We start from the raw sequence: 24800 nt of genomic DNA, 5'->3' as shown, positions 1-24800 counted from the left end.
AAATTAGAGCCTCTGATTGACCTAAAGCAGATGACAGAGGAACACATACCTGGTTATAACTAAAGAAGAGCAAAGCTCCATTGTACATCAACTCTCTGGCCTCTGCATACTTCGCTTGTGACATGTACCTGCACCCAAAGCAACATGTTATTATTAACATGATGTTTCTGTGGCCACACAGGGGTCATGAGACAATGAAAAATAATAAATAATCAATTTTAAAAGTATGCATGAAACAGAAGTTGCGATAAGATTGAAACAGATTGTGGCATAGATCCAAGTGAAATGGCTCCTCAAATAATAATAATAATAATAATAAAAAAAAATGTAGGATGGAACTTTTTGTCCATTGGATCGTTGTTGTTTGATATTGGTCGATCTCATGTGAGTGACAGGCTGCCCTGTCCTCACGGCAGTAAATACGTTATCAGAGATGTTGTTGCAAGTAGGAGGGGAAAGTTTATTTTGTTTAAAGATTACGAGGGCAGGGGCCTATACCATGAAGCTGGTTTAGCTGGCTAACCAGATATGTTTAAGCTTAATTTGTGCCAATCCTGAGTTTTAGGTACCATTAGAGTGGTTTGGCTTTTAGCAGTGTTCACCTGTTCACTACTGATGTCACACCTAAACTCAGGATCAAAGCCTGAGTTGATAGAGAAAGCTGATGATCAGCATCATGGGACCAACAAAGCCTGAATAGACTGGTTTGGTTTTGTCAACTTGAAACTAATCCTGTAACCCTGAGTTTGTTAAACAACAATCATGGTACAGGCCCAAGGGCGCATGAACAATAATTATATACAGGGTTTTTCCTGCATTTACATTTTTTTGGCGGCCGCTAAAACAATTTTTTGTCCCCCCAAAGTCTAATTTGATGAGTTATAGTGATTTATGAGTGATGTAGAATAGATGACTGCTGCGCTTGTGACAGGGCACATGTTATCTGAGTGACAGAGAGAACGATCAGAGAGCTCCTCCCCCGCGCGCACTCTCTGGATCTTCAAAATAAGCACTGTAGTTCTTTCTCATAGCCTAATTCCTAATTCACTAATTAAAATCAAAAGGTCGGAAGACCGAATCCATGTTGCACGTGGGCCATTCGGACATTTTTTTCCTTGAATTACCGCTGGGTGTGAATTGCGCTCAAAAAACGTTGACTCTTCTCTGACCAGCTGACATAAAGCATACTTTCAATAAACGGGGAACAAATTATATCAAGTTATGTAGTGTTTTCTTTGTGTTGACAAATCTTTCGCGATGTTCTAACAGACGGGATGCGCACAGAACGCGTCTGCTAATGTCCGACTCGCGGCCTAATGACTCCTTTGAACTGAATCATTTTAAAGACTGGTTAAAACAACTGATATGTCCAACACTGAACTCATGAATCAGAATCATTTACTCAGAGCACCTCTGAAATGAGAACACAAGTGTACTAACCCCAATTTAGCGAGAGTGGTTAGTAAGAATTAGTTTTAATTATCCACAGTATTTCAGCTTATTTATGTTGACAATGTGTAGTAAAATAAATAGCCTAAAATCATTTAGACTGGAGTGAGGTGAAACCAGAACAAAGTTGTTGTTAGCTAGCTGATAATTTTTATTAAATTGTATATAGCAGAAAATGAGTCTATTAGTTCATTTAATGCTACTTTTTAATATTGTTATGATTATAATAATAATAAAAATTATTAATAATTTGTTACATTTATTGTGCCATTTCTAGGCACTCAAAGCGCTTTACATAGAAGGGGAGAATCTCCTCAACCACCACCAATGTGCAGCATCCACCTGGATGAAGCGAAGGCAGACATATTGCGCCAGTACGCTCACCACACACCAGCTTATTGGTAGAGCGGGAACAGAGTGATAATACCAATCGTTTATATATGGGGATGATTAGGAGGCCATGATGGACAGGGGCCAGTGGGCAAATTTGGCCAGGATGCCGGGTTACACCCCTACTCTTTATAGAAGGACATCCTGGGATTTTTAATGACCACAGAGAGTCAGGACCTCGGTTTAACGTCTCATCCGAAGGACGGTGCTTGTTACAGTTTAGTGTCCCCATCACTATATTGGGGTGTTAGGACCCACACAGACCACAGGGTGAGCACTCCCTTCTAGCCTCACTAACACCTCTACCAGCAGCAACCTAGTTTTCACAGTTGGTCTCCCATCCAGGTAGTAACCAGGCTCTAGGGCTGGGACGGTATGGATTTTTTCTTACCGCGGTTGAAAAGCAAGAAATTCCCACGGTTCAGCGGTAAACCGCTTTAAATGGCTCCCGCTGGACTTTCGCGCAGAGCCGCACACGCACACCCCAGCGCAGGCAATTTAACATAATAAGGAACATGTTTATTTTACATTTATTTTTTCACGTTTAGAACAGGAACAATTAGAACAGAAATGGAATGATATCTGAAAAAAAAAGTGCTGGCAAAACGAAATATAGACTAGGCTATGGTTACCATCCCAGCCTTCATATTTTTTCCTGAGAGAGCAGATCAGATCACGACTGAGAGATGTGATGATGGAACAGCATAAACAAAGACAAACAAACATTTTTATTTATTTATCGGTATTGATCAGTAATATATATTTATTTGTTTATTTATTTCCCATATTTTTACTTTCAGATTACAGTCGTCGTCATTAAACAATCACTTAAACTATAACGACTTTTGCGCACACCCGCCCATATAATAGCCTATAGCCTAATATATTATTTATATTTATAGTATTTATATTTTTATATTACATATTTTAAAATATTCAGGCTATTAATTTACATTTAGCTACAATTTACACCTCGTGTGCGCTTTTGTCTCAGTGGTTAATGAAGAATAACGAAGGCTCAAGGCTATTTAATTTAACAAAGTGTAGTCACTCGCTGCTCACACTACCTTGATTGTATATTATGCTACTTTTATTATTTATATTTATTTTTTATATTTTATAACATTTACATATTTATATTATTTTACATATCTCGTGTGGTGTGCGCTTTTGTGTCAGTGGTTCAAGGCTATTTAACGAAGACTTTTAGGCTAATTTAACAAGGCTATTTAGGCTAATGATTGTATATCACATACATATACATTATTTATATTTATGTTATTTATATTACATAAATAATTTTTACATATTATATTATTATATTATATTAGGCCTATTTTTACATATTTATATTAATTTATATATAGGCTATATGCCTATCTCGTGTGCGCTTTTGTCTCAGTGGTGCTATTTAACGAAGGCTATTTAATTTTACAAAGTGTCGCTGCTCACACTACCGTGATTGTATAGCCTATTACTTATTATTTATATTTATATTTCATATTAATTTATATATCTCGTGTGCGCTTTTGTCTCAGTGGTTCAAATATTTAACGAAGGCTATTTAATTTAACAAAGTGTCGCACACTACTGTGCTTGTAAGCCTGCCAGACGGATATCTTTTTCGATAGCCTTTTAATGAAATTGGAATTTCAGAATCGCATAGCCAACTTATATTTAATTGCCTACAATAGATTATTTATTGATTATATTAAATGAAATTTCGCAGGCTCAGCTTATTTATAGTCAATCTTTCCCAAACAGAGTTGGAAGAGAGTAAAAACTTACCAGTACTAAGGAGGGCTGAGGCAGGTCCAGCTCAGTTTGTTCTTTCTGAAGCCGTTTTTTTTTTTTGCCAGCTATGGGAGAAATCGGTCAGCGTTCGACACAAACCCATGGCCCGGGCGGTGCGTTCTTTTTCTGCTTTCATGACTTCTATCTACCTACCCGCTATTGTCGGCTGCGCAACCATGTGAGAGAATTGTGTTAAGCACGTTTAATTAAAAACTGAGGTCCTGCTTATGCGCCTGTATTTTATGCTTTAGTAAAATTAAATTCTAATTATAGGCTAAAAGACATTACACAGGTACAAATGGAATGTTATAATGGAACATTGCGCTCCCAACTCGCGAAAGGTCGGATTTGCTCCATCTTTTGTTATGTTTTGTTTAGAAAACCTTGAATCCATATAAGATACACATGTCATTAGACACAATCCATGTCATTAGAATCAATGAATCCATGGAACTAGACACAACGTGCACACATGGGCAGGGCAGGCCAATGTTTTTTTTTTTTTTTTCGGTGATGGCGGTGACGATCTCAGACCCACGGTAGGCGTCACGTGCCCGCGGTATTGCGGTAATGCGGTAACCGTCCCAGCCCTACCAGGCTCAGCCCTGCTTAGCTTCAGTGGGAAACCAGTCTTGGGCTGCAGAGTGATATGGCTGCTGGTATTATATAACAAAACAATTATCTGTAAAGTATGTAAAAAATGAGGAACAAAAGAAACAAACATCAAGGTAAGAGATCAAACATAATGAGATATCAAAATAAGTTTCTCTGCATTTTTTTTAATTTATTGTCAGTATTGCACTCGCAGATCATGTGGGTTAGGTACTTTTTACCGTGTGTGTGTGTGTGTGTGGATGACCACGTCTTTCAGCCACCACCGAAGACCATTTTTGACCCAGGAAAAACCCTGTAATAGATTTTATAATTTATATATATATATATATATATATATATATATATATATATATATATATATATATATATATATATATATATATATATATATATATATATAGTGAGGAAAATAAGTATTTGAACACCCTGCTATTTTGCAAGTTCTCCCACTTAGAAATCATGGAGGGGTCTGAAATTGTCATCGTAGGTGCATGTCCACTGTGAGAGACATAATCTAAAAAAAAAAAATCCAGAAATCACAATGTATAATTTTTTAACTATTTATTTGTATGATACAGCTGCAAATAAGTATTTGAACACCTGTCTATCAGCTAGAATTCTGACCCTCAAAGACCTGTTAGTCTGCCTTTAAAATGTCCACCTCCACTCCATTTATTATCCTAAATTAGATGCACCTGTTTGAGGTCGTTAGCTGCATAAAGACACCTGTCCACCCCATAAAATCAAAAAGAATCCAACTACTAACATGGCCAAGACCAAAGAGCTCTCCAAAGACACTAGAGACTAAATTGTACACCTCCACAAGGCTGGAAAGGGCTACAGGGAAATTGCCAAGCAGCTTGGTGAAAAAAGGTCCACTGTTGGAGCAATCATTAGAAAATGGAAGAAGCTAAATATGACTGTCAATCTCCCTCGTACTTGGGCTCCATGCAAGATCTCACCTCGTGGGGTCTTAATGATCCTAAGAAAGGTGAGAAATCAGCCCAGAACTACATGGGAGGAGCTGGTCAATGACCTGAAAAGAGCGGACCACCGTTTCCAAGGTTACTGTTGGTAATACACTAAGACTTCATGGTTTGAAATCATGCATGGCACGGAAGGTTCCCCTGCTTAAACCAGCACATGTCCAGGCCCGTCATGGGACAGGGCGACTGCACTGTATTAAGGAGAGGATGACTGGGGCCATGTATTGCAAGATTTTGGGGAACAACCTCGTTCCCTCAGTTAGAGCATTGAAGATGGGTCGAGGCTGGGTCTTCCAACAAGACAATGACCCGAAGCACAGCCAGGATAACCAAGGAGTGGCTCTGTAAGAAGCATATCAAGGTTCTGCCGTGGCCTAGCCAGTCTCCAGACCTAAACCCAATAGAGAATCTTTGGAGGGAGCTCAAACTCCATGTTTCTCAGCGACAAGGCAGAAACCTGACTGATCTAGAGAAGATCTGTGTGGAGGAGTGGGCCAAAATCCCTCCTGCAGTGTGTGCAAACCTGGTGAAAAACTACAGGAAACGTTTGACCTCTGTAATTGCAAACAAAGGCTACTGTACCAAATATTAACATTGATTTTCTCAGGTGTTCAAATACTTATTTGCAGCTGTATCATACAAATAAATAGTTAAAAAAAAAAAGCATACATTGTGATTTCTGGAAAAAAAATTTTTGATTATGTCTGTCACAGTGGACATGCAACTGCGATGACAATTTCAGACCCCTCCATGATTTCTAAGTGGGAGAACTTGCAAAATAGCAGGGTGTTCAACTACTTATTTTCCTCACTGTATATACAGTCAGGTCCATAAATATTGGGACATTGACACAATTCTAATCTTTTTGGCTCTATACACCACCACAATGGATTTGAAATTAAACGAACAAGATGTGCTTTAACTGCAGACTTTTAGCTTTAATTCGAGGGCATTTACATCCAAATCAGATGAACTGTGTAGGAATTACAATAGTTTGTATATGTGCCTCCCACTTTTTAAGGGACCAAAAGTAATGGGACAATTGGCTGCTCAGCTGTTCCATGGCCAGGTGTGTGTTATTCCCTCATTATCCCATACTACAAGGAGCATATAAAAGGTTCAGAGTTCATTTCAAGTGGGCTATTTGCATTTGGAAACTGTTGCTGTCAACTCTCAATATGAGATCCAAAGAGCAGTCACTATCAGTGAAGCAAGCCATCATTAGGCTGAAAAAACAAAACAAACCCATCAGAGAGATAGTTGATTTGGCCACACCTAAAGTTTTTCCTGTTTGGAACATCCTTAAAAAGAAAGAACGCACTGGTGAGCTCAGCAACACCAAAAGACCCGGAAGACCACAGAAAATAACTGTGGTGGATGACTGAAGAATTCTTTCCCTGGTGAAGAAAACACCCTTCACAACAGTTGGCCAGATCAAGAACACTCTCCAGGAGGTAGGTGTATGTGTGTCAAAGTCAACAATCAAGAGAAGACTTCACCAGAGTGAATACAGAGGGTTCACCACAAGATGTAAGTCATTGGTGAGCCTCAAAAACAGGAAGGCCAGATTAGAGTTTGCCAAACGACATCTAAAAAAACCTTCACAGTTCTGGAACAACATCCTATGGACCGATGAGACCAAGATCAACTTGTACCAGAGTGATGGGAAGAGAAGAGTATGGAGAAGGAAAGGAACTGCTCATGATCCAAAGCATACCACCTCATCAGTGAAGCATGGTGGTGGTAGTGTCATGGCGTGGGCATGTATGGCTGCCAATGGAGCTGGTTCTCTTGTATTTATTGATGATGTGACTGCTGACAAAAGCAGCAGGATGAATTCTGAAGTGTTTCGGGCAATATTATCTGCTCATATTCAGCCAAATGCTTCAGAACTCATTGGACGGCGCTTCACAGTGCAGATGGACAATGACCCGAAGCATACTGTGAAAGCAACCAAAGAGTTTTTTAAGGGAAAGAAGTGGAATGTTATGCAATGGCAAAGTCAATCACCTGACCTGAATCCGATTGAGCATACATTTCACTTGCTGAAGACAAGACTGAAGGGAAAATGCCCCAAGAACAAGCAGGAACTGAAGACAGTTGCAGTAGAGGCCTGGCAGAGCATCACCAGGGATGAAACCCAGCGTCTGGTGATGTCTATGCGTTCCAGACTTCAGGCTGTAATTGACGGCAAAGGATTTGCAACCAAGTATTAAAAAGTGAAAGTTTGATTTATGATTGTTAATCTGTCCCATTACTTTTGGTCCCTTAAAAAGTGGGAGGCACATATACAAACTATTGTAATTCCTACACCGTTCACCTGATTTAGATGTAAATACCCTCAAATTAAAGCTAAAAGTCTGCAGTTAAAGCATATCTTCATTTCATTTCAAATCCATTATGGTGGTGTATAGAGCCAAAAAGATTAGAATTGTGTCAATGTCCCAATATTTATGGACCTGACTGTATATGCATGTATATATATATATACACACACACACAGATAAATCACACCCCATGCACCATGAGTTGTATGCTGCAACCAAATTGCCCTCTGGAAATGAATAAAGATGAACTGAACGGAAATGATTTATAATAAATACTGTTCCATAAAAAAAATTTTAATTGTCCGATTTGACGTCATGGTGACTTTAAAACATATGTGCCAAGTTCTTAGAAATATATTATTTGTAATTGTATTGATTGATGTATTGATTTTGGCTTTGACACATTCCCATTTTCAAATTTACATTTGGCCCTATAAAGATATTTTTGTTTAATATATATAAATTAGTGCTGTCAAACGATTAAAATATTTAATCGCGATTAATCGCATTAATGTCATAGTTAACTCACAATTAATCGCACATTTTTATTTATTCTAAATGTCCCTTGATTTCTTTTTGTCCCATTATTTTTTCTTATTTTAATGCTCTTATCAACATAGAAAAGTGGATCGGCTTGCTTTGTTCAAATGTTTGTTTTATTGAAAACAACATTGGCATACTTTAGTGTTCGATTTCACACCAACATTCTCACTTGGAGCAAATAATCTCACACAATGTAACACTGCCCATCAATAAAAGGGTGAAACAAATACTTTGTTGCACAAACAGCCCCTTCAACAGCCCTTTCTAAGGGATCAAAACAGGGTGATACAAAATAAAATTACAAAGTGCACATGCAAGGTAAACTAGGACTCCGCCTATAGTGCAGTTAAACCAGGGGTCGCCAACTAGTGAACTCCGGTCCGAATCCGGACCGCGAGATGCGTCCATCCGGACCGCGAAGCCTTTTGACATAATGAAACATGTTACTACGTTCAGACCCAGACGCGCGGTCAAGCATGCAGTGAGGAAGAGACTGATGGTGCGCTCACACCGGACGCGAATGACGCGACATGCACACCGCTTAATTCGCGCCGCAGAATGTCTATTTGCGTCTTTGCATTGACTTAAATCACTCGCGCAAAACGCTTCATTCGCGTCTGGTGTGTAGGCTACGCACCATCAGAGCAGAAAGCAGCGCTCAAGACAAGCACTTTTAGTTGAAGACCCCTGAGTTAAACCATGGCTTAATACGTTTCTCATTTCGGCGTCTCACGCTTGCCATCCACGTCTACTCTTTTAATGGCCCAAACGAGTGCGGGCAGCCGCAGCGTGCCTGATGTTTTGTTTCCGGTCTAGCTACATCCGGAGTGGTGTTGTAGTTTTTCTAACGTTACTAGTTGTTGCAACAGCATGTGAAAAAACTACAAAGTTTGTTAGACCAAAAAGAACGTTAATCTCGCGATAAAAAAATTGACGCCGTTAAAATAGGTTTGCGTTAACGCCGTTAATAACGCGTTTAACTGACAGCACTAATATAAATATATATATATATTTACAACCTGAACTAACCGTGTCTTATAATAGCAGGGCTCTACGCTAACATTTTTCTTGAGGAGCACTTGTGCTCCTAATTTAAAAAAATTAGGAGCACAGTCAAAAATTTAGGAGCACTTTCTGATCAATAACATGTATTCCAATTATAACTTTCCCATTACAGGATGATCTTTGTCCCTTTAAATTAATGTCCAGGGGCATTTTTACCATTATAAGAGCAATGTTTTCTAATCTTATTAAATGTATGCATCATCTTTTGTAAATTTCTTCATTTAAAATAGAAAAGGTTTTTTTTTAAATGTTAATTTAAACAATAAATTCAGTTAGAGCAATAAGACACAACCAGACTGTTACCAATCTAATTAAATCAGCATCAAAAGTAGAAGTGGCACAGAAGCTCTATCTGAAATGGTTTTTAGATACATTTACATGCAGCTCATGGGTAAATAATGTTGTATAAATGTTTTAAATGTAAGTTTTTGAATTTAGAAATAGGCTATGTACAAGTTAAACTTAAACTTAGTTAAAATATTTATATTTTAAATAAAAAGTCCATGCAAAGTATAAATATGAAAATAAAACAGCCAGTAGGTGGCGTCAAGTCTATGTGGGAGTCATTGATTCAGTCGTTCAAACGCAGATTCATTCGATCGAACCGCTTGGAGATGCACAACTGGTGTAGTTTTGATTTTCACGAAATAAACATTATTGTGGCTAAAACGTTGTTACTTAATATCAACTTGTCTATTGGACTTTTGTACAAGATCAGTATCACATTTGCAATTATACTAATACTCGGAGCTGTCCGTAACTTTTGGCGCTCTGGCGCTAATAAACAGAACTGCGTGCATCTCGCGGAAGAACACTGCAGCCGGATCTACTTCTCTCTATGGCGATTGGCGAGTCACACAGGGACTGTGCTCCTCCACAGCGCTGCGAACCAAACTGGAATAGTCAGAATAGAAACACTTATTATATGTGTACCGTAGTGATTCAGGGTAAGATAAAAACACGGTTTGGAAAATGGATTCATGATGTACTCACTCATATGCATCTAGTCATTTTTAAACTCAATAAATGTTATGGACTGCAGCTGATAAAGATTAAATCAAGAACTCATACAGGAGCGTTTTTAAATTATTTTATATTAATTCATTTTTGGTGGCATTTTTGCCCCAAGCCCCTGTTATTTCCGACCTTGTTTATGATAATCCAAATGTGGTATTTCTAGTTAAGTTTGGCTGCAAAGAAACATCAGCGCGAGGCGTCTGCTAAGTGCATGGCCGCGTCACGCCTGTTTCACCCATAGACCGCGGTTTCACCATTTAATCTGAAGTGTAGTCCGTCGCACACGTTTTTTGCACATGCTCCGCTGACAGAAGGCATGAAAAGCAGTTGATTGCAGCACGAAACGTAACAGTTGCTCAGTCAGTCAGTGTTGGTAGTTTTTATTCCGATTGTATTATACATCTATTCATGAGAAGCGATCGGGTCACTCGCACCTGTGCGCCTAAATATTTTTTCGCAGTCGCACGCAGTAATTTTCAGGCGCAAATGCGCCCAAAATGGTCGCTATGTAGAGCCCTGAATATGGTGTGCAGTGATCCTCTTTATTATTACATTTCCTGTTTTCTGCATGTTCCTTCATTTACAGGGTTGGACAAGGAAACTGAAACACCTGGATGGTATTCCAGAAAGCAGGTTATGCGACATACCCAGATATATTTAAGGGCAAGTAAGAGAATAACTTCAACTTTCAGTTCCAAAAACAGAGGTAGTTTTCAGGGTATGCAAGTAGCCTCCGGAGCAGGTTCTGTTCCAGGGTTAGTTTACTTCAGAGAAATTCAGCACATGCATGCCCTATTGATAAAACTCCAGTGGGCGTGCCAGATTGCGCACAATATTTTATAAATATATCGATATATAAAGCACTATTAAAACAAGATTCAGAAGGTTTTTTGCAACAGGATGTTTTCTATGCTATAATGTATTTCTATAATAATAATAAAAATGGTTCGTTGTTTTCAGGGGTTTTCATTTTAAGCAATGTGGAAACAAAATGACTAAATATAAAAAAAATACTTATACAGCTTAGTCGATCCATCACTCTGTTGAGAAGGTCTTGTCTGTAAACCATTGGCTGAACTTTGATGGTAAGGTTATGGATGCACCGACTGTTCGGCAACCGAAATTAATGTGTGAAAGGCCGAATAAATTTAACCGAACAATTACGTTTTTGATGACGCGGTCAAATAGCAACCATCGCGTGTGAGAGAGAAAGGTGCGCACGCTTCTAAATGCAGCAAACATGTAGGAAGTGTCGAAGCATTAAAGTGCCCGAAATAGATGCTAAAATGGCCGTTTGCAGACACTGTAAGCACCCTCAAATGCAAGCAAGATCACCCTCGGTTGATACTGTATATTGGCAAGTGCTCCAGTGCATATTTGTGTCTGTAGAATGTCAAAAATGTATCCATTTACAACATGTTTCTACAGCTGTGACAGGCTCGCAAAGCCGCTCATGAACAAACAAAGTGTACGAATCGACGTAAGAAAGATATTTCGGCCAAGTTGTTTTATTATTATTCGGTAAGGTTAGCAGGGTATCTGCAGGTTTCACCAAGTCAAATTTAAGACCTTTTTAAGACAATTATGAATTAAATTTAAGACCTATATCATGCAATAAAATAACGTACAAAGGAAATGCAGAATCACAAAATGACTTGCAAAGAAAATTAATTTATTCAAATTGAACAAAGTATTAATAAACTTGCCCTTCCTCAAAGCTCGATCCCACCAGGATTTCACTATATAATATAATATAATATAATATAATATAATATAATATAATATAATATAATATAATATAATTTTTTGTGAGATCAAAATGACTGATTTTGTGGTGGTCATTTCCAGAAATTTGCATGTTTTTTTTGGTATTACAAAAAAGGCTGTGGTGTGCTATCTAGCTTTAATAACATGATAGCTTAGGGCAGGGGTGCCGCTAAGGGGGGGAAAGTTAGGATGATTCTATGGGCCCAAAGACTTTTGGGGCCCCCAGAGATTGCTTTTATTAGTAGTAACAGTACTCGTAGTAATGTAATAGAAATTATAAATGTATAATCTACGAAAGAGTTAATAAATATAACAAAATTATGACTTATTTCTGCATTTCCGGCAAAATTCAGCAAAACACTCCACTCATGAACCGCTCACGGGTAAAACGACATTAACTATAGGTCTATCTTAGAAATAAACTAAACATGTTGAATTTTTTTACCTCAGTATGTTTCTTCTGTGAATTTCTTTACGTTTGCCGTTACGCTTATTTTATTTCTCCATGAAAGTTTCCACAGTCAGGCGCGAGTGCGAGCCTCAACAACAGAGCGACACTGATACCAGAAATACACTATCCATTATCTATCGCTGAATGTAATAAAATCAGAAGAATCATTCTCGTGATATGATGCTGCCATTTGTGTAAACTTGCATGAACCCATTTAAACTAGTTGGGAGGCTGGTCAGCTAACTGCTGTAGTTCGACTGGATTCTGCCACTGCACTTTTCTCTGATGATGATGACGCAGTAACTAACATTACAGTGGGGGAAATCTGCACTTTGTCCAATAATAACAGTCATTGCGTCTGTCAGACTGGAGAAATTTTCCCGGTAATGTGACCAAAAATATTTAAGACCCATCGAATCTGAATTTAAGACATTTCAAGACTTTTTAAAGACCCGTGGACACCCTGGGTAATCTTGCTTTCTGGAATACGCCATGGTGTAGGGCAGGGATCCTCAAATCTGGCCCACAAGTTTAGCATTAACCCTAATCAAACACACCTGAACATGCTAATTAATGTCTTCAGGATCATTAGAAAAATCACAGGTAGGTGAATTTGATCAGGGTTGGAGCTAAACTCTGCACCGCATTGGCCCTCCAGGACAAGATTTCAGGAACCCTGGTGTAGGGCCTCCTTTTGCAGCAAGTACAGCATCAATTCATCTTGGGAATGACCGATACAAGTCCTTCACAGTGACCAGAGTTATTTTGAGCCATTCCTCTTCCATAGCAGTGGCCTGGGGCCTCATTTATAAAACTTTGCGTAGGATTTGCGTCAGAGGTGGCGTACGAATGAAACATAGGACGTGCGTACACACAGAAATATTCGGATGTATAAAACCGTGCGCACGCACGTACGTTACGCAGTTTTCCCTAAATAAATCACAATCAATTCTAAATGTAGCGCAACTTTTGCGGGTTCATGTCACGCCCATAGTTGCCCATAAATAGTCCGCGAAACGCCCCCAAGTTAATATTCATCGATTGCGAAATCATGGCAAACACAGAGAGGAAATCAAAAAAACGTAACTTCACTCAATGTGAAGTAGAAGTTAACGTTGGCGAGGTGGAAAAGAGGAGAAAAATGTTGTTTGGAGGGCACAGTTTGGGCATTACTAATGCCCAAAAGGCACTTGAGTGGCAAAAGGTTGCAGACGCCGTAAATGCCGTAAATAGTCGGAACCGGCTCATAAGCCACTCGTCCTCGTTTGCCAGCAAGTCTTCTTGCTGTCTGAAGATGCGTTCACTCCGAATCCTTCCATTTGCCACATCTTCTAAGAGCGCAAGATCAGCCATTGTGCGTCATTACGCATTGTGATGGGGCATTTTTCCATCCATTTAATTGCATCTGACAAACTACAGATGTCGGTTATCATCTACGTGGAAATGGGAAATAGTTCAGTGCAAATGTAAGGTCTTGCAGCTTTCTGAATGGTTGAGACATATACGTCATACGTTATTTTATCAAAAATAAAACTAAAGGCATATGCATGAATACCATGATTTTCCCCAGTGGACGGACGGACTGACTATCTATCTATCTATCTGTCTATCTGTCTTCCTATTTGAATCTATATCTGCTCCACCAGACGGACACATTGACGAGAATATCAGTTTTGTACATTAGGCTATTTCGTTCTGTTTACCATATTATTTTAGCCTGGCGTGGCCATACTCAATTCTAGTCAGAATTTGAGTCTGGTACCGCTCCATTGAGCTTTGATTATGGGGCGTGTTTCAACCGAGCCAGGAAAGACCTCAATTGGATAGACCCACAACCAATCAGAGCAACGGAGCGACGCGTAACGTTAGTTGTCAAATGTCAACAGAACTCAACTGCACTGTGTTGCCAAGTCCGTGTTTTTCTCCATGTCCGCGGGTTGAAGCGACCCCAATTATGTGATTATATAAACCCAGGAATGCGAATTTTAGCAGGCAACCTTGCCAAAATAACATATTTTGCCAACCAAACGCCATTTTTTTCCGGAGAACCCCCCGGAAAGTTATTGTTTTGGGCTATAGTTTTGAGTAGCAATTGTGCGCGACATTGCAAAAACACTTGGCAACCCTGTCTGCATGCACGCTGGATTAAGTAACGTTACAAGAAAAAGATGAGTGTAAACAATCTTTGCCAGTAATAAAATAATTTAAGGATACACAGAGTACTTACCAACACGATCATCGTTTCTGAGAGAAATAGTGAAGGTGAATGCATATACGAACAAGTTCTCCGTTTAGGATAAGAGCAAATTCAACCCAAGAGCCTTCGATGACGTGGATGATTACGTTACTGTTGATCATCTGTCCATCATCGTCTAAAGCCCGCCCTGACAATTTCATTGGTCCGAACAGTTTCTGTTCGGGCATAATTACTCCTCTATGGAGCGAGTCCAGACCGAATTGCCCGAGCAAAAAAATTTGTGGGCGGGGCTAAATTCGGCTGGCATCCAGGCTAATATTATTTATGATTATGATGATTTGCATAACATGACAATATTATTGCAGAACATATTTCACTTTTCTTTTTGCAAATATGTGTTAATTTGCATTTCTGTTGTAATTTTCGTTTGATTTTGTTTGTTTTACCCTGCAGATCGATCAAACGGGTGTTCGTGTAGGCTGGTAATTGTAAGACTTGCTTTGTGAAGTCTTCGTGTTATTTATGAGAGGCAGGATTGCCATTTCTTTTACACAATGGTCTACAGTTTCACACACTTTCACGTGTTTTTTCCATCTCCCGACGGTGTCGCCATTTCTCATTTCACCCGTTTTTGTGCATACGCCTGGGTCAGAGCTTGCGTGAAGGACCGCACATTTTCCCGTCAAGTTTGCGTTTTATAAATACCAATTATTGCGTAGAGAGCGGCGTACGCCTTCCTTTGTGCATTCGCAACGTTTATAAATGAGGCCCCAGGTCACGATGTGATTCCGGTGGAGGAAAACGTTTCCTGACTTGCTCCTCCAAAATTGGCAGTGATGCACCCATCAAGCACAGTACTAATGGATTTTTTTTTTTTTTTTTATACAATCCGGGTTATTACTTGGAATCAGACATCTTCCTCATGCGCAAAGACTTGCTGTCCTGGTCAAAGATGAGCCAGTGTGATGATGCGCACAACAATTTGTCCTCTTTTGAACTCCGATATGTCTCCATTATGTTTTGTGGATTGAAATATGTTATGTACAGCTGCAGTGAAGATTGGCCACCAGGCTGCACATACACATATATATATATATATATATATATTGACAAAAGTTTTGGGACGCCTGCCTTTACATGCACATGAATTTTAATGACATCCCATTCTTAATCCTTACGGTTTCATATGGAGTTGGCCCACCCTTTGCAGCTTTAACAGCTTCAACTCTTCTGAGAAGGCTTTCCACAAGGTTTATGGGAATGTGTTTATGAGTGTGTTTATGGGAATTTTTGACCATTCTTCTAGAAGAGCATTTGTGAGGTCAGGCACTGATGTTGGACAAGAAGGCCTGGCTCACAGTTTCTGCTCAAATTCAGTTGATTCGGTTGAGGTCAGGACTCTGTGCAGGTCAGTCAAGTTCCTCCACACCAAACTCGCTCATCCATGTCTTTATGGACCTTGCTTTGTGCACTAGTGCACAGTCCTGTTGAAACAGGAAGGGACCATCCCCAAACTGTTCCCACAAAGTTGGGAGCATGAAATTGTCCAAAATGTCTTGGCATGCTGAAGCATTAAGAGTTCCTTTCACTGGAACTAAGGGGCCAAGTCCAACCCCTGAAAACAACGCCCCATAATCCCCCCTCCACCAAACTTTAGACGTGGCACAACGCAGTCAGGCAAGTACCATTCTCCAGGCAACCGCCAAACCCAGACTCGTCCATCGGATTGCCAGACAGAGAAGCGTGATTCGTCACTCCAGAGAACACGTCTCCACTGCTCTAGAATCCAGTGGCGGCGTGCTTTACACCACTGCATCCGACACTTTGCATTGCACTTGGTGATGTAAGGCTTGGATGCAGCTGCTTGGCCATGGAAACCAATTCTATGAAGCTCTCTACGCACTGTTCTTGAGCTAATCTGAAGGCCACACGAAGTTTGGAGGTCTGTAGCTATTGACTCTGCAGAAAGTTAGCGACTTCTGCGCACTGTGCGCCTCAGCATGCGTTGACCCCGCTCTGTGATTTTACTTCGTGGCTGAGTTGCTGCTGTTCCCAATTGTTTCCACTTTGTTATAATAATACCACTAACAGTTGACTGTGGAATATTTAGTCGTGAGGAAATTCACAAATGGACTTATTGCACAGGTGGCAACCTATCACGGTATCATGCTTGAATTCACTGAGCTTCTGAGAGCGACACATTCTTTTCACAAATGTTTGTAGAAACAGTCTGCATGCCTAGGTGCTTGGTTTTATACACCTCTGGCCTTGGAAGTGATTGGAAAACCTGAATTTTGAAGGGGTGATCCCAATACTTTTGGCAATATAGTATATACAGGAATGAATCCTCCAACACTACATTGGCTAGTGTTTCAATTTAACTGTCCGACCCCTGTAGGTTGCAACTTAATATTAGATAGTAATAAGATTTTACCCCCCCCCCCCCCATAAGAAATATAAAATTATGCCAAACTTTTTTTCTTTTAATGAGGCTTTTTTTCTTCATAATGCTGTCAGTACAGTTGTGTCACCCTGACATTTCTACTTTATTATCCGATCCATCCAATCTTTCATACTGATGTTGCTTGTCTCTCAATAGTGAGTAGATGACGTTTGGGCACAAAATAGAAGGATCTTCAAATTCAATGCCTATAAATGACATCTTGGCAGGCCACTTTGCCTAAATAGGTAGCACACTAGGTTGAGACCACGATGGCCAAAAATGCCATTTAGGTAGCTTGCTAGGTTTTGATGACCAAAATGCTGCCTAGGTAGGCAGCTCAATAGACAGCAGGTCAACAAAGGGAAGAATGAATGACAGACAATATTTTAAGACATTATTTCTTTATAATAATGTCTTTATCACATTGGTCTGAATTTAGCTGATGATTATAGACAGAGACTTTAAACTGAAATTTCACAATTCTGCTTACATTCAAAGAAATGTCGTGGTCAATCTGATTGGCATATAATATAACAATGATTTTAGGTGAAGTGTTATTATATTATAGTATAATTGATATATTTTCTCAGCTGGTGCAATTGTTAATCAATATTGTTCTTCAGATTAGCATGTAGCTAAACAGGCTCACGCTGACATTTTGTCATGAATGACGTAGAAAACAGCCAATCAGAAATAAGATATGACCCAAAGGGCGAGACATGCCGAGCAGCTGGCCAATCAGCGCAACCGATGAGCGTATTCGGTTGACAACAAGAAAGATCTGGAAGCGACTGGGCCTGGACCAGTCATTTTTACTCTGGCAATTAGCGATAAAGCTTACCTGAAGAATAATGTGCGGTACATCTGATGGGCCTCATAATAATCTCCTCTCTCCACACTGGCTCTCAGTTTGCCCTCCACTCGCTGTACTCCTCCGCGGTTCCTCGCGCTGCTGGAGCTCTTCAGAGACTCCTGCTCCGACATGACTGCTCCGACCAACCAAACGCGATTACTGAGCCTTTAGACTTGCCGTACTCACACTGACATATATGGCATCCACAGACGGACGGAAATACATTTCTTATATATTTGTTCTCGTTTTAGAATCATCACAAGAAAAGAAAATATGCTTTTGGCAAAATGGAAGAACACGCATAAAAAATTAAATATAAAAGGTGGTCAATAATAATGGCCGAAATGTACAGTATTACATATCTACTGCATCAATCAGTCAATCAATACATAAAAAGTAAACAAGTACCACCAAGTAGATATTAAAGTAAATTGTAATAAATGTAGCAAAGTTATTCTCAGTAATCATAATAGACCACGGCAAGAGATTAACAGTTTAAATACAGAATATCCTTTATTATTCTCATTTTGACATTTATGGGACATATAAAATACATATATTGTGGTTAAAATGACAAATGTTACAATTTAGATCAAAACAATTGTATTAAATAGCTAACCTAACAGAACATTACATTATTTAAAAAAAAAAAGATCAGAAAGATTCTTAATTCTGAATATTACTAAATAGGCAAAATGTCTAACATGTTTCTAGGTTGCTGTCCTGATGATTCCCTAAACTGAACTCACATGATTACAGTGCATCTTAAATGTAGGGGAGAAGAATTCTCTCCCCAAAGGCAATAAACATTAACAACAGTCATGGTGTGTTCATACTGTCATCGCTCAATGTAGGAAAATAATTATAAATCTCTGTAAACATTTGTTTTAAATTACAATAAGCAGCAAATACTTTTTCCTGACCAGTTCAGAACAGCATTGGTCCTTCATCCATTTAAAATTCTAGAAAAGGTGACAACAATTCAGAGCAATTTGAGGTTTACTGCTGACAACTTCTTTGGAAAAGTGGGACAAGTTAAAATATCTCTTACAATACAATACAAAAAAAACAACTGTCCAACATCATGCCTTTATACTGGTACTTGGGCCTGTCTGGGTGGGATGGGTTTGGGGACTCCTGGCCCTTGTCTGTAAGGTTGAAAAGCAGGTCAGGTGATGATAATTTCAAATATTGTTGCACTCAAATTCAATAAAAGAGAGAAAGATTATTAATAGGAAAGAAGTTTTCAAATTGAATTAATTGAATTGAACTAGATTTTTCCACATCGTTTCAAGTAAATGGTGTTTGCTAGTGCAAAGCAAGGGTGTTGCTATTGATTGCTAAGGATATTCTGAATGTTTTTAAGCATGTTTCTAGTGTGTTTTGATTGGTTGCTTGGCCCAAGTCTTTGATATTCTGAGTAAGGCTAGATACATTATGGCTGCATCTGAAAAAGCATACTTCCCTACTATATAGTAAGCGAAAAACAGTATGTGACAAAAGTAGTATGTCCGAATTCATAGTACTCATAAAAGCGTAGGCAAAAAGATCCCGGATAACCTAATTCTTCCGGTGAGATTCTGAAGTGTGCATACAATGGGCACTTTACTATCCCATGAGGCCATGGCAAAAAGATTTGTGAATGACAGTGAAGCGACGCAACTGACGCTGGAATGTCACATGATAATGACAATATGGCGAATGTAGTTTGTCCAGATTACATTCATACTACACACACTCATACCATATAAAACATAATTTTTAGCTGTCGGGAAGTAATTACTTATTCAAAATAAGTACCTACTCAATAGAGTATATGATTTTGGATGCAGCCTATGTCTCACCATTCACATTTTTAGACCCACTTTATATTTAGTGTCTTTCACTACTTAAAAAAACAAACAAAAAAACAACAACAACAGATTTTTCGATTTAAATTCCAGGCTGCCAGATCTGCATTTGACTGCTTTTATTCATACTGTGAACATTCCCTATACCCTATATAGTGCACTATGTGCCATTTACCATATAGAAAATAATAATTGTGAACAAGCGACCGATTATAGCCGCAACTTCAGTGACTATAGTGTAGGGCCGGGAAGCTTCCGATAGAGCGCATGTGATTGGACAGAAAATCTGATGAGAAGCTGAAATGAAATTATGTCATCAAAATTGTTGATCCATATTGGCGGAAGTTTCAAATGCTTATATTGTCTAAATCTGAATTTTGTCATTGTTTTGGCACACACTAGCTTATAGATAACCTTAAAGGCCCAGATATACATGCAAAATCGAAGAACGAACTGATGTGATGTTTTTCGAACAAAATCATGCCAAAACTAACTTCATTTGGAGTTTGAAACAGATTGCCAAAGTGAACTTTCCGGAAAAGTTTGCTATTGCTGGTAAACATCTTTGTACTACCATTGGACTGTGGCGATTACATAATAGGTAGGTGCGCACGGAGGCTCCGCCTTCTTTCACGTGGAATTCTTTTCCGCTTCATTTCTCCTGTTCAGTCCGTCAAGGTCAGGCTTCCGCGAGTGAAAACATGAACACACTGGAGAGCTGCTTTATAGTAGAAAATGAAGTTGGACTTCTGTTGAAACGAGACGCAGTTTTTCATGTTTAATATAGTAAATAGTGCCGGCCCTCCCTAATAAATGATATAAGCAGTTGCATAGGGCCCCCGTGGCCACCAGGGGGCCCCACGCCAGGCGTTAAAGCCCCGTTCACACCGCCAGCGACACGCAGCGACAAAGCGACACGATCCCATTCATTTCAATGGAGCGCTGGCGACTTCCGGCGACACGAGCGACAGTGACCGTTGGCGACAGAATGTGGGCGTGTCAAGCGACACGAGACAAGCGACAAAAGTTCAGAAATTTCAACTTTATGCAAATGAGAAGCGATTTTCGCGAGCGACAACCTATAGGAGTGAAGTCAGTGGAGTGCACGTGATCCGTCTGCTGTACTGATACTGCGGTGTCGTGTTAAGATGGATGAGATGTTGATTTTAGCTGTTAGCAATTTCCCTGTTCTTTACCATATGTCTCTGTGTACATACAGAGACACATTTAAAAAAAAAAATGATGCATGGAAGGACGAGGGTGATCTGCTAATGACGTTTATAGGCAACCCGTAGTGGGAACTCCCACTATCGACATGAATCTCTGGCGCTGGCGACATCATCGCTGGCGGTGTGAATGGGGCTTAAGACAGCAATGCGTGGTAATCAAGCCTGCAGCACTCCTCAGAAACTGAAGCTTCCGCGCCTCGATCGCCCCCTGGTGGTTGGTCCCAGTATAGCTCATAAACCCCACCTCTCCATGTATTATAATGGACGCGAGACAAACTAAACAATTCAATTACACTTCAAATAATTGTTTCCTAAAGATGGTTTCTGTCATTTTAGGCAGTTTTTAATCACGATGATTTAATTTCAAGTGTTTATTTTTTAAATAAGTTTAGTTTTAGTTAGTTATTTGATACTATAAAAAACGGGGGGGGGGGGGTGACATCATGATTGACAGCTGAGATAGACGGCTTCTCTGAGGGAAGTTGTCACTAAGGCACTAACAGACTTTTCTCTGGATTTTTGGGAGGAGATTTGAGCTTTAGCTTTAATTTCTACATTTCTATAACTGTTTATTTCACACCAACATAATGAATTGTTCTACATCTGTGAGAGTGTGGACGGGCTTTTGATAATCGCGCCTCTACTTCCTGCTCTCTACTGCACAACTCCGGTCCCGAGATCGCTACTGCGCAGACTCGGTCCCAAGATGTCAGCGCCGTGTGCGGGCCTACGAAAGCTTCAACTCTGGTCAGCGGAAGTCAATGAAGTCGCGTCGTCCATATTTTTTTACGGTCTATGGTGGTAATACGTTTGATAAAGTTTGCTTGTGCCAGTCGTGTACGTTGATGTTTAAAAAAGAAGAGGCGGCGACACTATCAATCTGGTGCAGAGAAGAGGAAAATGGGGAAAAAGTGAACAAGATAAGAGTTACATTTTAAAAAGATATTGTTAAATAGCGGTTGCTGCATCATGTCTTATTGGTTTAATTCGGCATTCACGAGCGCTTTGAAGACGATGTGCCACGGTGTCAGTGTCGTGCATGACATTTTATATCGTGGGCACTTCAAAATACGTTAATAATTCTAGACACCTAAATATCCAAGTTGTTTAGATTTTTAGAATGCATATTAGCTTATTTTCCATCTACCAGTGCAATTCTACAATACTGTGTGTTTCCTGCGTGTAAATTCGATCTGGTTTTCTCATTGATCATCTGTACAAGCAGCAGACGGGCTGAATAAAAATACAAGTTCACTCTCTGGCAGGAGGTGGCGCTTATGGAACAGCAGAATACGGTGGTTACCATGGTTACCCCTGTACACAAAGCAGCGCTCCGCAAGTGGGACTTTCAGTTTCTGCTTGTAGCAGAGAGGAAGGAAGGCAAACAGTATTTACGTTTTCAAACAGCCATTCAGATTTGTGTATTCGCTTAATTAGTGTTTATCAAACAACTCCAAATATTTAAATAGGCCTACTTAAATATATTTCAAACATGTATTTACACTTGCATTTTAATCTTGACAAAAACATGCCAGCTCAGAACAGTATTTATTCTCTATTATTATAATTATTATTAATATACTATTCTCTATTGTAATTTTAATAACCCATTGGCAGGTGTTTTTGCTTTATTAAAGCATTCATTCACTAAATGTTGACACATTTATCTAAAAGGAATCGTTAAAATCTTCAAATTTTTTAAAAGTTTGCATAAGTAAAGATATCTTCATATTATTAAGACAATTTAGTCAAACTTAACAATAAGGTGTCAGCGTAGGATGTGTGTGTTGGAATGGGTTGGGGGTGGTTAGGTGAAACTGTAGGTAGTGGGGGCCCTTTTTGGAAATCTGCTTAGGGCCCCGCAAATGCTAGGGGCGGCCCTGCCAGTAAAGCTGCTTGATTTTACGCAATTTATTGTATAAAGTGCTATACAAATAAACGTGACGAGACTTTACTGGAGTGCCGAATTGCAGAGCTTGTTCAAACATATCCACGTTGCTATGATCAGATGCTTTTCTTATGCTTTATTTAAAAAAATGCTTGCTTTTGTGTTTATTTTGTTATTGAGAGGAAAGCACGCAGCACATATTTACATATTCATCTAAACGCCGTTCTCAGCAGTGTGGGCGGCATCATGTTCACTAACAGTATTTCACTGCTCACGTATTTCAAACTTAATTTTACCGCTAAGCAAATAACAAAATAGAACTTTGCCGTGAGTATGTCAGGACCTTAAGGCCACGTATCCGCCAAAGCGGTTTTTCACGCAGCTGGCTGGCGTATTCAATTGTTTTCAATGGGAGCGCCGCGTTTTTATAACGGCATGAGCGTAAAGAGGCGCTGAGCGAGTATTTCACTGGTCGCTGAGAGTTGAAGAATGTTCAACTTTGAGTAAAGCGCAGCGCTCATCGCTGTCACTTTTCACCCAACCGTCCAATCACAGTGGAGGAGGGGCGGGACAAATACAACACAGACCAAGCACCACATTCTGCTTGTACTGTACAACATCAACAGATGACAACAATAGTATAACAGTATAATAACGGAACAAATTACTTTAAAACGAGCCAGAGCAAATACTTTACATTGTATCAGCATTTTTATTTAGAATCAATACAGAAACGATCTGTGAAATGAGATACTAGTAACACTTCCAAGGATATTCCGTATCATAACAAGCAAAGAATCTCAACTGAAAAAAACGCTGCGCTGCCAAAAGGCTCTTAAGTGCCCACAGCGAGACGTTTTCAGCAGAGCGCCTAGCGTTTTCAGCCGGCTAAAACGCTTTGGTGGACACGCGGCCTAAAGCTAACATATTCATATTCACAGATTTTTAATGTTACGGGTCTGTCGCTTGCCTTAGCAAACACCACCAATAAATCAATTAAGAGCACAAAAAACAGGTTGGGTTTGATATTTCTACTGACATTACCTTGATTGAGCTACTGAGGTATTCCCTGGATGTGCTGGTCTAGTTGGCTGAAAGAAACAAATGAAGTGAGCAAAGTTATTATAAAGATGCCTCGCAGAAGTTTACTTACTATTAACCATTTTTTATGGCAAATTAAGTTTTATTTAGTGAGGGTGGTTCATTAGAGTAACTTGTGTGCTTTGTCGGGACACAGTGGAATTGTGGAAATGAAAGCACGGCATAATGTAATCAATCATTTCAGTCTGTCTCTAAGAAGAGCTCATGTGTATCAGTGTATTTGTAGCCCTATTTCTATAGGGTTAACACATTTTTCATCATTATGGCAGAAAAGTGTGAGTGGTTTGCTGATTGAACCTCTGTCATTGTCTGTGGAGTAGCCACTCTTGTTGCATTGCCGTTTGCCCCCACGTTCGACTGGGCATTCGAAGGACCATTTGCTGCATTAGTTGACCTGTTGTAAAAAAAATATGAAACAAAATATCAAATGTCAGAAGATTTCACAAAAATGTTCAAACATTTTTGATTTTGTGTTTGCTGACATGGGCTTTCCGTCCCTGGGTGAATTCACTAATCAGTTGCATTGCAATATTTTAAACCTGCATCTTTTTTTAAAGGGTTAGTTCACCCAAAAATGAAAATTCTGTCATTAATTACTTACCCTCATGTCGTTCGACACCCGTCAGACCTCCGTTCATCTTCGGAACAGAAATGAAGATATTTTAGTTGAAATCTGATGGCTCTGAAAGGCTCTAAATGTCACGTTACACTCTCAAGACCCTTAAAAGGTACTAAAGACGTCGTTACAAAGTCCATCTCCCTACAGTGGTTCTAAAATAACTTTATGAATCGGCGACAATAGTTTTTGTGCGCAAAAAAACCCCTAAATAAGGAC

At 39.5% G+C, this 24800-nt stretch overlaps 2 protein-coding genes across 2 annotated transcripts in view; both read right to left on the bottom strand.

The window, feature by feature from the left end:
* Positions 1–18058, bottom strand: part of get4 (guided entry of tail-anchored proteins factor 4) — a 34713-nt gene extending 16655 nt beyond the window's left edge. The window contains exons 1-2 of the mRNA XM_079801491.1: positions 17886–18058; positions 50–128 (exon numbers count right to left, since the gene is read on the bottom strand). Coding sequence (XP_079657617.1) covers positions 50–128; positions 17886–18028 — 222 coding nt within the window. The 5' untranslated portion in view covers positions 18029–18058. The remainder of the gene's footprint in view (positions 1–49; positions 129–17885) is intronic.
* A 328-nt stretch (positions 18059–18386) lies between these two features.
* The window catches only part of adam9b (ADAM metallopeptidase domain 9b), a 41447-nt gene continuing 35033 nt past the window's right edge, over positions 18387–24800 (bottom strand). The window contains exons 20-22 of the mRNA XM_079801146.1: positions 24263–24359; positions 23909–23955; positions 18387–19045 (exon numbers count right to left, since the gene is read on the bottom strand). Of these exons, the coding sequence (XP_079657272.1) occupies positions 18988–19045; positions 23909–23955; positions 24263–24359 (202 nt within the window). The 3' untranslated portion in view covers positions 18387–18987. The remainder of the gene's footprint in view (positions 19046–23908; positions 23956–24262; positions 24360–24800) is intronic.

This window comes from Gobio gobio (assembly GCF_949357685.1).
Source record: "Gobio gobio genome assembly, chromosome: 20".
In the NCBI taxonomy this organism is placed as follows: domain Eukaryota; kingdom Metazoa; phylum Chordata; class Actinopteri; order Cypriniformes; family Gobionidae; genus Gobio; species Gobio gobio.
This window is presented reverse-complemented; position numbering and strand designations above follow the sequence as displayed.